The sequence below is a fragment of the Electrona antarctica genome (genome assembly GCF_951216825.1).
Source record: "Electrona antarctica genome assembly, chromosome: 11".
NCBI classification, from domain to species: Eukaryota; Metazoa; Chordata; class Actinopteri; order Myctophiformes; family Myctophidae; genus Electrona; species Electrona antarctica.
Genome location: NC_136792.1, coordinates 44,370,401 through 44,385,400, shown reverse-complemented (window position 1 = coordinate 44,385,400; position 15,000 = coordinate 44,370,401). Strand labels below are relative to the sequence as shown.

At 43.4% G+C, this 15,000-nt stretch overlaps 1 protein-coding gene across 2 annotated transcripts in view; it reads right to left on the bottom strand.

Moving 5' to 3' along the window:
* Positions 1–15,000, bottom strand: part of gramd1bb (GRAM domain containing 1Bb) — a 248,021-nt gene that overhangs the window by 8,048 nt on the left and 224,973 nt on the right. For both annotated transcript variants that reach the window (XM_079514347.1, XM_079514348.1), the window contains 6 exons: positions 10,439–10,631; positions 9,646–9,789; positions 7,794–7,912; positions 6,822–6,964; positions 4,630–4,733; positions 2,944–3,259 (listed from right to left, as the gene is read on the bottom strand). In XM_079514347.1, coding sequence (XP_079370473.1) covers positions 2,944–3,259; positions 4,630–4,733; positions 6,822–6,964; positions 7,794–7,912; positions 9,646–9,789; positions 10,439–10,631 — 1,019 coding nt within the window. The remainder of the gene's footprint in view (positions 1–2,943; positions 3,260–4,629; positions 4,734–6,821; positions 6,965–7,793; positions 7,913–9,645; positions 9,790–10,438; positions 10,632–15,000) is intronic.

The following is a 15,000-nucleotide window of genomic DNA, read 5'->3' as shown; positions in this document are numbered from 1 at the left end:
TATCAAAGAGGTTTGGCACTACTGTAATTGATTTCGCATGAATAAGGCATGTTTCAGAGTTTTGTGTTTTTATCAATGAAACATTTTCAGCTAAGAAGAAGAAGAACGATGAATCGTCAGACTCATGGAAACGCTTGCGCAAAGCACTTTAAGATCAACTATGATCGTCAGCCAGCACGTTACATGAATGAGGCACGACGATGTGCCTGATTTAGTCGAAGTCCCAGAAGTACTGTCAAGTCAAGTCACCTTTATTTATATAGCACATTTAAAAACAACAGAAGTTGACCCAAAGTGCTTTCCATATAAAAATTACATCATAAAATACAAAATTAAAATAAACATTTAGCAAAACTTCATATAAGAAAAAAAATACAATAACAACATCTTAAGGAACATGAAACAACAAATAGCCTAAGCCTACTAATTACAAAGAGGTTTAAAACGTTCACAGAACTAGGAGCTGAAAGCAATGGAGAAAAGGTGAGTTTTTAGGGAGGATTTGAAACTTTCGATGGTTGGGCTGGATTTGATGTGTAGTGGGAGGCTATTCCAGAGTTTGGGGGCAATTACTGAAAAGGCCCGGTCGCCTTTGGTTTTTTGGCTCGTTGAGGGGACAGCAAGGGGCATTTGGGAGGTTGACCTAAGTACCCTGGAGGCTGGAGGTGCAGAAACCAGGTCACAAATATATTCCGGTGCAAGGCCATTTTGGGCTTTAAAAACAAACAGTAGAATTTTAAAATGTATTCTGGGAGTCATTTAGTAATAAAGACACTCTGGGTATACTGGGAGTCATTTAGTAATAAAGACACTCTGGGTATACTGGGAGTCATTTAGTAATAAAGACACTCTGGGTATACTGGGAGTCATTTAGTAATAAAGACACTCTGGGTATTCTGGGAGTCATTTAGTAATAAAGACACTCTGGGTATTCTGGGAGTCATTTAGTAATAAAGACACTCTTGGGTATACTGGGAGTCATTTAGTAATAAAGACACTCTGGGTATTCTGGGAGTCATTTAGTAATAAAGACATTCTGGGTATTCTGGGAGTCATTTAGTAATAAAGACACTCTGGGTATACTGGGAGTCATTTAGTAATAAAGACACTCTGGGTATTCTGGGAGTCATTTAGTAATAAAGACACTCTGCGTATTCTGGGAGTCATTTAGTAATAAAGACACTCTGGGTATTCTGGGAGTCATTTAGTAATAAAGACACTCTGGGTATACTGGGAGTCATTTAGTAATAAAGACACTCTGGGTATTCTGGGAGTCATTTAGTAATAAAGACACTCTGGGTATTCTGGGAGTCATTTAGTAATAAAGACACTCTGGGTATACTGGGAGTCATTTAGTAATAAAGACACTCTGGGTATTCTGGGAGTCATTTAGTAATAAAGACACTCTGGGTATACTGGGAGTCATTTAGTAATAAAGACACTCTGGGTATACTGGGAGTCATTTAGTAATAAAGACACTCTGGGTATACTGGGAGTCATTTAGTAATAAAGACACTCTGGGTATTCTGGGAGTCATTTAGTAATAAAGACACTCTGGGTATACTGGGAGTCATTTAGTAATAAAGACACTCTTGGTATTCTGGGAGTCATTTAGTAATAAAGACACTCTGGGTATACTGGGAGTCATTTAGTAATAAAGACACTCTGGGTATTCTGGGAGTCATTTAGTAATAAAGACACTCTGGGTATGGGAGTCATTTAGTAATAAAGACACTCTGGGTATTCTGGGAGTCATTTAGTAATAAAGACACTCTGGGTATACTGGGAGTCATTTAGTAATAAAGACACTCTGGGTATTCTGGGAGTCATTTAGTAATAAAGACACTCTGGGTATTCTGGGAGTCATTTAGTAATAAAGACACTCTGGGTATACTGGGAGTCATTTAGTAATAAAGACACTCTGGGTATTCTGGGAGTCATTTAGTAATAAAGACACTCTGGGTATTCTGGGAGTCATTTAGTAATAAAGACACTCTGGGACCTGGTATACTGGGAGTCATTTAGTAATAAAGACACTCTGGGTATTCTGGGAGTCATTTAGTAATAAAGACACTCTGGGTATACTGGGAGTCATTTAGTAATAAAGACACTCTGGGTATTCTGGGAGTCATTTAGTAATAAAGACACTCTGGGTATTCTGGGAGTCATTTAGTAATAAAGACACTCTGGGTATACTGGGAGTCATTTAGTAATAAAGACACTCTGGGTATACTGGGAGTCATTTAGTAATAAAGACACTCTGGGTATACTGGGAGTCATTTAGTAATAAAGACACTCTTGGGTGCGAGTATGTTCTGAGAGAGGATAGTTGATCACTGAATGCATATACCTTAGACAGATCCTATGGAGGGCAATGAAAAGAGAGAGACAAAGAGAGAGAGAGAGAGAAAGAGACAGAGACAGAGAGAGGGGTGTTACACAATACACACACACGACATGAACAAATGCTTACAAAAGTAGGGGATTGACGAGATGAGACATTTAAAGAACTGAGATGAGGATGAGTCAGCGAACGTCTTGTTTGTTTCTGTGAGTACATTTCAGTAGGCCTACAGTATGTGTACGGCAATATGCATTCGCACACTTGTATGTGAATGTTACTGGTATTGCGTGCATGTCAACATTCAGGCTGAATAACTTTATACTGAGTAGTGGAAATAGCCGAGCTACAAGCTTGTATAGATCTACTATTTTTAAATAGTACAAAACCTTTTCAACATGGTAATGATTATGATGATTATGCAAACAAATATTGAGATTATTTTACAATAATTGCGATTAGGGGATTATTATGTAATAATTGTGACAGACCTACTTGTATATATTGTGTGTGTGTGCGTGTGTGTGTGTGTGTGTGTGTGTGTGTGTGTGTGTGTGTGTGCGTGCGCGCGCGTGCGTGGCGTGGCTGGAAGGAACACTCACACAAAGCTGATGATGAGCAGCAGCTTGGAGACGCTGTAGAGGGCCAGGCCTCCGGGCAGCGGGTGGTGGTGGTGATGGTGTTCTGGACTCTGGTGTCGGGTCTGCGTGGAGCCCGCCGCCACCTGCTTGATCCGCTGGATCACCTCGGCGTCCGTGACGGCGCTGGCGGGGCTGAGGGCCTCGTCCAGGTGCGCGCTGAGCAGGTGGGGGAGGGTGGACCTCTTCCTCCTCCGCAGCGAGCTCTTCACCACCTTGGCCTTGGGCGACGGGTGGCGCGACTCGATGAGGATGTCCTCCACCTTGGACAGCTCCATCTCTGATGTGACAGGGAGGGGAGGATGGAGCATAGAGTTATGTACAATCTAGAGAGCGGACAGCCACTACCGCCACCACTGTTCATTTCAATGGAAGTTGCTCAGTGGCGTTTGAAGGACCCGGAAGAACGCTCTACTTCCACATTCTTTTGGGGGGGTTTGACCACCAACAGTTCGTGGTCAAAATGCGGAAGTGCTAACAAGCGCTCCGTATGTTAAACCCCAGCTGCGCGGGTATACAGTATTTGGACTTTCTTCCGCCTCTGCAACAAATTTGTAAAACATAAATAAATAAATCTATGATGTCTAGGAGAAGCAAACAAAAGTTTAATGATTGATCATGATCATTTTGATCCAGACAGTTTTGCTGATTCTCATTCTGTATTTTTCATTTGTCTTCCTCCTCCTTATTTCCCCATGTCCCTGGGAGGGTGTAGACCACTGTTTCCTGAACAGGGTATGGGCACTGATAACGCGGAGGAGAGAACATGCCCGCAGCGCCCACAGTGTCCCCAGCGGGAATCGAACCCAGGACCTTGTAGCTGTGAGGCGACAGGGCTACCGATTGATATGCGTCACCGTGCCCCCAAAAAACACTTAAATGCTGGACAAAGTCAAACGATTTGTTCTCCGCATTTGACCCATCTCTTTTTTTTTTTTAAAGGTTTATTTATTGATAATGCAGACATCATCATTATTCAAAACAATGAATTACAGAATCATGATTTCCTTTTTTTTTTAACAAGACAAGACAAACTCAAAAGAAAAAGACAAAAAACAGCAAAAAACAAACCCCCCCACCCACCCCCCACCCCAACCCCAGAAAGGTAAACTACACAGCTCTCATTACTCTGTATTGTACACAACACCACTTGACAACAACTCGGATAAATAAATAAAAATAACAATATAAATAAAACAAAATCAACCCAGAGGAGATATTGACGGAAGAACCTCAAAGAACCTACCCCATATTTTTTCAAAAGTAGCAGGCTTTCTCCTTACATTGTACAGTATCTTTTCAGGAGTACAGTATGATGAAAGCTCATTCAGCCAGTGTCTCTGTGAAGGTGAGTTTTCAGATTTCCAATTAACCAAGATGACTTTCTTCGCAGCTGTACTGGCGAGTAACACAAAATACTCTTTATAATAACTTGTGTTGATCAACGTAACGTCACCCAGTAACCAAATTCTTGGATCAGGTGGTATTTCAACCTCTATGATATCAGAGACAGTAGACATGATGAACTTCCAGTAATCAATCAGAAGTGGGCATTTGACCCATCTCTTGGAGCAGTGAGCCGCAGCCAAGGAGCGGTGAGCTGCAGCCGTGCCGCGCTCGGGAATCATTTGATTAGTAGATTTGACTTACCAAGAAGGCGGAAGTTCTCATCCAGCCCGCTCCAAAAGTTCTTCTCAATGAAGCCTTTCACCAGACCCCATGGCTGCTTCCTGTACCGCAGCTCAGTCGATACCCTGAGAGAGAGAGAGAGCGAGAGAGAGACAGAGAGAGGGAAAGGGAGAGAGAGAGAGAGGGAGAGAGAGAGAGGAGTCAGTGACGGAAGAGAGAGCCAAAGTAGAAGTGATATAAAGTCCCAAATGGAAAAATGGACACTCAGTCCAGTCATTCTGAATTTATACAATATTTAAATACATCTCGTTGATGAAAGAGAAATACTTTAGAACGATAAAAGACATTCTATTTGTGTCAATTTTTCTAGTATTCCGTGGGTTTTCACGTATACTTAAGGCAAAGGAAGCCCTTAAGACAGTGAAAAGTGTCCTAATGACCAATTATATACAGTACGTAGTGATTGATGTTAGTATCAGGTATATTTAGGCTTAGATATTAAACCTGCAATAGAATGGAAACAGAGAGGATATACATTGTTACATTCTCATAATACATCCCATTTACATTAATAGAGATAGCATAGCAGCAGAGCATAAACAGTATATCTACCATTTCCCATTCTGGAGGTCTGACTTCTACCCTGGTCCCAGCGTAGAGGCATTAGTTCTTGGTTGAATCTGAATGATTACTCTCGCGCAGTGACTTTTATCAACTCTGCTTTAAAGGTCCGCCCTGTAGGCAGCTAACATCTAATTGGCTGCTGTGGGTAGGCTACTGGAAATCAGCCCTCTTCTTGGGAGTGGCTTACAGTTAAACTCTAGTCATTGGTTGTGAGTCCAGGAAGTTAATGTACTTACTGAACTAACATGTGGTCTGAGCATGTGGTAGTTACATGACAAGCTCCTAGATGACAAGCAGGATGTTCCAATATCATCTCACCTAAGTTACATCAGCCATTTTCCATTGCTATATGAGACTGTCTTACATTAAGACATGTACATTCCTTTAGGCATTTGGATTACATCTCTACCTTTAGATAAATGCAGGACATCATGTTTTAGTTAAACACAGGTTTGGCACAATATATGCAGTGTTGTTCCAGCCTTGGTCATGACATGGCCTGCCTGGTCCTTTACAGCCAGTGGAGTAGTTCCAACAGCCTTGGTCATGACATGGCCTGCCTGGTCCTTTACAGCCAGTGGAGTAGTTCCAACAGTCTTTGTTAACCCCGCATGGTGTCACCTTTCACCCTCTTATCTGCTTGGCTCCAGCAACTGTTAGGGTTTTGCTGGCATGTGGGCAGTTTGAGTTTAGGACGAGCCAGGAGTTAGATGTTGTTATTTCACAACATACTAATATTATTGAGCATTAACAAATACCGATATCATGGATATTTCCCCAATTTGTCTTTGCTCCCTTAAAGGAGCATTCAGTGATTTGGAAAACCACCCAGTCCGCCCCGGTAACAAAATGTGCACATGCACGCTCTACAGTGGGGGGAAGTGCAACAGGCCAACAGCATGTGCACCAAGGTCCGCCCCCACTCGATCATGATTGGAGGAAGGCCCCTCTCATCCTGATTGGATGAAGGCTTTGCCACCCGCCACCAAAACTGAAACTAGGGTTTTTTGACCCCAGGGGCTTACTGGGGACAACTCCTTATATAGTCAGCACACTCTATAGTAGGGAGGATTATCCAGAAAAAAATAAAAAATAAGTGATATTTGAATTAAGTCAAATCACTGAATATACCTTTAACACCTGTGTAATGCCTTAGTTGGAATGTTTCGATGCTACTCACTTTAATATTATTATTATTGAGTATAACGTATTTATTACTAGTAATGGTCGGGTTCGGGCAGAGTTTGAGAACTTTACTCCGGACCAATTCTGTCCGGAGCGATATGCGACTGTATGCGGCCGCTAGAGGCGGGATCAACGCGAGACTTATGACATATTGTAGCTGTGCCACAGCGCAAATGTAAACACAACCTAACAAGACTATACAACTCGAAATGATTATGGATTATGGATATATCAGATTGTTGTCCCACTACTTCCGGGTATCATCGTTTCTGCTTGAGAGAGACCAGATGCAGGCAGGAGGAGGGGAACTTGTGAACTCAATACTGCCGCAATCTGGCAGAGTCAGGTTACCGAATGACCTGCAGGGCTAAAGAGCACAGTTGGGGCGACTTAGGTTTGCTCACCTTAAGCGACACTTGTTCTTGGCCACCCTGGTGAGCATGTAGCGGTTCAGGGTGTAGAAGTAGTCGTGATACGGCACGTCGTGGGTGATGACCTCGGCGTCCACGATGTAACACTCGCTCTCGTGGCTGGCCTGGTACAGCGTCTGATGAACAGAGACGGAGAGAGGGCTTATGAGTCCTGGATTGTTTTTGTAGGATGTTGAAGTCATTAACCATGCTGGTTTCACGTGACAGAGACAGAGGACATAGTCTTCAGTCTGATCCGCTGTTCATTATTAGAGTCAGTCCGATGCCAGGTTCTGGGTCTGATGATGATCCCTATCCCGAGACATTTAACCCATTTAGGCCCGACGTCGAAATAAAAAAAAACGTTCGCTCTGAAAGAATATTTATTCAAAGATTTGTGTCTCATTTTTACTTACTTATTTTTACTTACTTTACTTATTTTTCAAAAATAGCAGACCTACAAGCTCGTAGCACGCCACTCGGTGGCGCGCTATGAGCTTGTAGATCTGCTATTTTTCAATAGCTAAAGCATAACATAATGCTAACACCAAAAGGGGTTCCCGCCCAAAATGGGTTAATTAGACTACACAATAAACGAGAAAACAAGTTATATAAAGTACACATACACTTAACTTCATTTAACTTAATCACTCAAACCTTTTCAGGAATAGTACATAAAATAGTACAATGGTCTACAAGCTCACAAAGCGATGCTTACATAATTGCAGTGGAACAGACTGGGCAGAGGGGGTGATACAGTATGCAACAAAGCTCATGGGCATGCAGGATACATTATTTTATGAGGAAAACAAATGTAGCCTTTTTATCCACACACGCACACGCACACGCACACGCACACACGCACACGCACACGCACACACACACACACACACACACACACACACACACACACACACACACACACACACGCACACACACACACACACACACACACACTGCATTGACCTGTGTCTCTGTGACTGCGGCCGTCTTGGGGGCCAGAGGGTTGGACAGAGAGATGGTGTACAGGATGTCTCTGGTCTGGTTCCCTGCGTCCTCTTTCTTCCACGGGTGGTACACCACGTCTGAACAAGAGGCACACACAGTGAGACAGCAATGAACAAACACTTATAGGGCCATATCAATGGAGTGTATATTCTGCCTTCAACTTTGCTTAGGAATCAACGTCCACCATGGTTCACGGGAGATTCATCAAGTGATCCTATACAGCAGTGGTTCCCAAACATTTTCGTGTCAAGGACCCCCAAATCAACATTTATTAGGCCACGGACCCCCCATTTGAAAACATATGCCAGTGACCCCGATAAGGGAGGATTTCTACGGCTCTAGAAGTGATTCCGAAACATATTAATTTCATGGACCCCCCAGTTTCACAGGCATTATGCTACGGGCCCCCGATTTAATGGCATTTCTATCTCTGGTACCCCAATTTATATTGTAAAACCACTGTTAATTTAACTCTGAGAGTGTACAAATGGAACCAAATGGACCCGTTAGGGTCCATTTGGTTCCATTTGTACACTCTCTGAGTTACAGACCCATAAGGGTCCATTTGGTTCCTAACTAGCTCCAATTGAGCTGGGTACCCCCTGGAACTCCCTCAAGTACCCCTAGGGGTCCCTGGACCCCACTTTGGGAACCCATGCTATACAGCCGATCCTAGCGTAAATTTGGTCGGAGCTGTGATAAATGTCACGGCTGAAACCGACCGCCATTTAAATAACACACCCTTAAAATGTTGATGAACGCCCAATTTTACGTCATGAACAACCGGAATATGACCAAACAAACGTGTGGAAAGCCAATAAGAAAAGGTTTCCCCTGATCGCCTCCCACTGCCTATGTCATTGCCGCTCACGCACATACGCACAAACGCATGCACGGACCTACTTGCCAGTTAGTGGGCATTTTGGCACACTGGAAAGAAACACCAGTGATAATTGCCAGTAGGATTATTCCCTGAGGCTACAACCTTTGTCAAGTTGTATAGGCTACATGAATAACATGAATTCATGAACATGAATCACAGTTGCATAGCCATGAAAGGAATATGTTTGTAGGCTATATGTATTTAACCCATTCTTAAGAAGTGCGCAGTGCACGTTAAAGCAGTCATGTAATAGGCGATCATCCCCCCGGCCCCGTGAGTCGGACTGCTGTGACTGTGAGTGACGCCATGTTAATGAAAGATAGCCTGGCAAGGCACTGAAGGCAGTCATAATCAACGTTCATGGAGTGATTGATGAATGAATACATAAACATATGGATGAAGGCTGGTGTGTGTTGGGTGGATGGTTATATCTCCGATCTCCTGGTGGCCCAAATAATTCCACAGTCAGCGTGAAGATATCACCTGCACTGGGCACAGGTTTGGAGCGTGTGGTTTCTGTTTTTTTACTCTAATTCTTCTCACCTGACAGGGGGGAAGGAACACGTTATTCCATCAGGCGCCCCGGCTGGCCAGGGGGAGGCAGTATAGGGACCAGGATTACTGCACGTTGTTGCTATTATTTTTGGTCATGTCCGATGTGAATGCACCTTTATGATAATAGCACACAGAAATAACTCACGGCTGTTCCAGTCAAGGCTCATTCATAGCATTTTCTTTCGGTGGTGAGCTGACCACCGGAGCTGAAATAACGTTGAGCGGTGGTGAGTAAAAACAGAGAGAAGGGCTGGGGCGGTGGCGGTGCTTTGCTCTTCACCGCGGCTCGTGACGTTATGTTGTAGTTTGGTGGTCACCTCACCACCGAAAACCCAGACTATGAATAACGCTCCAGAGGAAACACAGACAGACCTGAGAATCTCCGCTGCTCCATGAAGTCACTCATGAACTGTGACTCGGTGAAGAGGATGTCGTACATCTTGTCCACGCTGAAGTTGTACACCTCGTTGATGTACTGTCTGCCGCCCAGGTCATCATGGAAGGCCTGCACCTCGCCTGTAGGGGGCGCACACGCACGCACACACACACACACACACACACACACACACACACACACACACACACACACACACACACACACACACACACACACACACACACACACACACACACACACACACACACACACACACACACACACACACACACACGTTGACTTGACTTCTTCTGTCCTACAATGGGCTTCCTTCACACATGTTACTGATGATACTAGTTAAGGTTCTGTTCCATTTAGTGGGCAGTGGTTCTCAAACCTTTAAATGTCAAGGACCCCTTGGCAAAAGGAAGCAAATGGACCTGTAATCAATTTGTATACTCTCAGAGTTACGCACACGAACGGGGCCATTTGGAACCCACTCAAAGACACTTTGAGACCCACTGGTGAGTGTTTCCAGGCTATTTTCAGCATGCAACCAAGTGTAATCTCTTGTCCACTAGTCCCTTCCTAACATTTCAGTCTATCTTTTATTTGTTGACGAAATTGTCACTATATTTAGTCTTAGTTTTGGTTGTCATAGTTTAGTTTTAATTTAGTTCCCATTTAGTTTTCGTCAGTGAAAAAAGGTAGTCGACAAACATTTTTCGCCATAGCTTCAGTCGACAAAATCAACACTATCTGGGAGGAGTCTAAACACTAGGCGCTTACCCTCGTCGTGTGTCTCGGAGGAGTCGCTGAGCTCGGTGGGGATGTCCTCGTTGTCGTTGAAGTCCAGCGAGGGCGAGGTGACGGGCACGCCCAGGACGCCCGCCACGCTGATACCCTCCTCCACCACCAGGAGGGGCAAGGGGAGCAGCACCCCGTCCGGAAGGCAGTCTGCAAACTCCTCTGGCAGGTCAAACTGAGAGAGAGAGAGAGAGAGAGAGAGAGAGAGAGAGAGAGAGAGATAGATTTACGATTTAGTCATTAATTCAGAGCGACGTACAGTAGGCAAGAACAACAAATGGTAATACATCAAATACATAAAATTAAAAAAGGAAATAGTCATCAAGAATCATACGTGGAATATCTATATAATGAAACTATGCGTATACACTATAGAGTGCTAAGTCTACATAAAATGCTATCTGCATTAAAAAAGTTGAGCCTATGCATACGCCTGTAAGGTCGTCGAGGCTAGAGCAAGTGCTACGGGCTAAGATGGAGTCTGAAGAGGTGGGTTTTCAGACATTGGGGGAGAGAGAGAGGGAGAGAGAGAGGGGGAGAGAGAGAGAGAGAGAGAGAGAGAGAGGGAGAGAGAGAGATTAGGTTCAGTGACATCATGGACTATAGAGCACCGAAGTCTGACATCAATATCGGTAGAGAGCGCAAATCCACGGGTTCATGTACTTTTTATTTGCATTGTAATCCCCATAGGGGGATTTTAGAATAAGAACTGTGTTTGAAAAATAAACAAATCATCCAGGCCGCTTCACTCATATGGACATGAAGAATCAACTGACTGAGAGAAAACGCTATTGTTTACTGCTACTGAATTAGTTACATTTCCTGTAAGACACCACCCTGACAATAACGCAGAGACAGCTTGTTTATCTTTGGACCACAATGCTTATATGAAACTATTTTAAGATGACCCCATGTTATTCTCCATAGAGAAATTACTTCCGTGAACCAGGGGAATCGAGGGGATGAGCGAGTGACGTCAGGACTTCGGTGGTCTATTATGTGAGAATACGTCCCATGGGTCATTTGTTCACGAAGCTGTTGCCTTTCACATGCAAGGGCATTCGAATGAGCTGACAGTTTGTTGCATAGTGGAATGCCACGCATCCCGATTCCCTCCTAGGCCATTCTGACCTGAGATCAGATTCTAAAAATGTCTTCTACATCCTGATAGTTTTCTGAAAAAGCTATGTTTCTATGTCAGTGGTTCTTCGATTTTTCAAAAATAGCAGACCTACAAGCTCGTAGCTCGCCACTCGGTGGCGCGCTATGAGCTTGTAGATCTGCAATTTTTCAATAGCTAAAGCATAACATAATGCTAACACCAAAAGGGGTTCCCGCCAAAATGGGTTAAGGAATATGAAGATGATACCAGAGCTCCGCCTGTTCATATTAGTGTTTATTTGGGTAAAGTCGAGCTAGTGCAGTGAGCACAGCTGGGGCAGTTTATTAAATTTGGAGACAGAGAAATTGATTAACTTCATGCTGTGCAGTATTGAGGCAGTGTGGTTCAAATCCAGAAGGAGAAAAATAGAGTTGTTTCTCAGGCTGATTTGATTTAGCCAGCGGCCCTGCCGGCAAATATGACAAATCGTAAACCAAACCAAATCTGATTTACGGTTATGGAACAACTCATTTTCTGCCCTTATCTATCGCTCCCGGTTGCAACGTTGCAGACAGACAAAATATCAATAACAGCAGTTAATACACCATTCACATTATTGTATTTATTTTTTAAACAATTGAGTGTGCTGTTGTTGGCATGGCCTCAAATAGCAAATCAAATAATTCCCTGCTATTTGTGAGAGGCAAAGGAGAGAGAAATCATATGTAGACAACAGAATATGTTTAGTGCTCTGTAGAAACCGTCATCGGTGAAGACGTTAGTGGTTCTATGCAATTCAAACCACCCTGCAGCCGTCAGCATTATTACAGTACACCTCATAATCAAATCATACAATTCTGTGGCCTATACGCATGCACGCACGCACGCACGCACGCACGCACGCACGCACGCACGCAGGCTGCAGGCACGTCACACTGCAGTGTATATGGTTTTAACGGTACACCGCTTAGTTAACTTATAAAACTTTGTGTCCTGCTGTGCAGTAAATACACCTTTCACGTATTGTATTTTTGAGTGGTGTAAACCACTCCTACAACTGGCTTTTGTGTGCAGAAAAAAATGACCATGGTTGCTATGTTCAAAATAATTTCTGACGTAATTAAATCACACCCGGGTGAACTGGATGACCGTAGCAACCGTGGTCATTTTCTCTGCACAGAAAAAGCCAGTTGTGAAATCACATCCGGGTGTGATTTCATTACGTCAGATCAGAGCTGATCAGGCTACATAATACCTTACCTTATTTCATTACGTCAGACATTACGTCAGACCACAGCTGATCATGCTATATAAAACCTTACACCACTCAGTTCACACGGGTGTGATTTTTTTTTTATAAACAATTGAATGTGCTGTTGTTGGCATGGCATCAAATAGCAAATCAAATAATTCCCTACTATTTGTGCGAGGCAAAGGAGCGAGAAATCAATGCAAGGACTTCTCAGATTTTGTTTGATTTAGTCTTTTGAATAACCATTTAGTCTTAGTCCTATTTAGTATTCTGAAATTGTTAGTCTAGTCTTAGTCGACTAAATATGAAAATCATAGTCTTTTAGTCTTCAGCTCAAACCACACCAAAGGGTCGGGTCGGGACAATTTAAAAAAAAAAGGTCAACCACACCAATGCAACTCCTTGCAACTTGGTGTGGTTTAAAAAACGTTTTGTGCCGACCCGACCCTTTGGTGTGGTTTGGGCTTTAGGGCCCTATTTTCATCACTGCCTTACCCCTAATCCCTAAACTTCTTTTCCTTTTTTAACTGTTTTGAAAAACATTTTTGAATAGTTCAAACAGACGATACAAGCTGACAACGTGTCGACGTAGATCGGCTGGTTGAAAAATGAAAAATGTTTTTCAAAATAGTAAAAAAGGCAAATAAGTTTAGGGATAATGGGTAAGGCAAGATATAGCCCATAGTCTTAATTCAATGTTAATTTAGCCAGAAAAGATTTAGTCTTAGTCTTTTGAATAACACACCATTTAGTCTTAGTTAGTCCTATTTAGTCTTCTGAAATTGTTTAGCCTTAGTCTAGTCTTAGTCGACTAAATACCAAAAACCTTAGTCTGTTAGTCTTAGTCAACAAAATTAACACTGCTCAAATGATCTGAAAATCATGTGCATGAATGTATAGTATCAATGCTTGTACTGTACGTGCAGGCATGTTAATATGTTTGATGTTAATGCGATGCAACGTCAAGCCCTAATGGATCATTTAGTTTATCGAATAATAATCAAATAATAACATTTCACAAGGTAGACAAGACAAATAATAAAAAGCAAGGCTTTTGCACACCTACATCCTTCATCAGGCTATCTTTATAAAGATAGCCTGATGAAGGCCACATAGGCCGAAACGTTGCTGTTTCCCTAATACAAGTTGGCCACTGCATTTGAAGACAGTGTGTGGGTGTTTGTTCCTTAGACAGGACAAATAACAAATAAAAAAAAGAAACAGCTGACATAGTGTAATAACGTTAAAGATAAAAGATAGCAATCTACAGGCTTACAAACGACGCATCACGATGCGACATGTGGTATAAGCTGGTATGTGGGCCTGCGGTCGGGTGCTTGTGTAATAATGGTGACAGGCCTGCCTGACCCACAAAGGGAGCTCTCTGATCTGTGCTCCAGACGCCGTGACTTGGAACTGATTTGTGTGCAGTTCATGTGACATCAGGCCACATGCCACTAATAATGCTAGGGGAAAAACAAAAGCCATTTGGTGTTGGCTGGAGTGGTGAGGTGGTCTTGTGCTAGGGCTGTGGTTGAAAACAAAATGCAATGCACGCACGCACGCACGCCACCACACGCCACACCACACACACACACACACACACACACACACACACACACACACACACACACACACGACACACACACGACAAACACACGACAGCTCCACTGTGTCAGGACGACTGCATGAAAAGTGATGCAGGCCCACTAGTGTATATTTCACAGAGGTCTCTCTCTGAGGCAATTTACAGTCTGTCAGGGATTGATGGATCAATTCTCAAGGCCTTCAGAAAGCTCCCGTGCAAGCAGTGCATTTCACCTCTGCTTTTAACCTCTGCCACTCACTGCATGTGAGTGTGAGTGTGTGTGTGTGTGTGTGTGTGTGTGTGTGTGTGTGTGTGCATGTGCGTGTGCGTGTGCGTGTGCGACTGTGCGACTGTGCGACTGTGCGTGTGCAAAATGGGAATTGGATGAAAATGAAGTTCCCATTTTCTGGCACGATAGCAACTTTATAAATCAAGTTAAGTATTAATAACTAATGTGAGAGAGCATCTGACTGTGATATTTTTGGCGCGTGAGTGTGGGTGTCTGAGTCCCACTGTAGCGGTGGTGTCGTTCGCTGGGCTGAGCCTGTGGCTGATGCTGTTAGTGCGTGTGGGCGTGCGTGCGTGCGTGCGTGCGTGCGTGC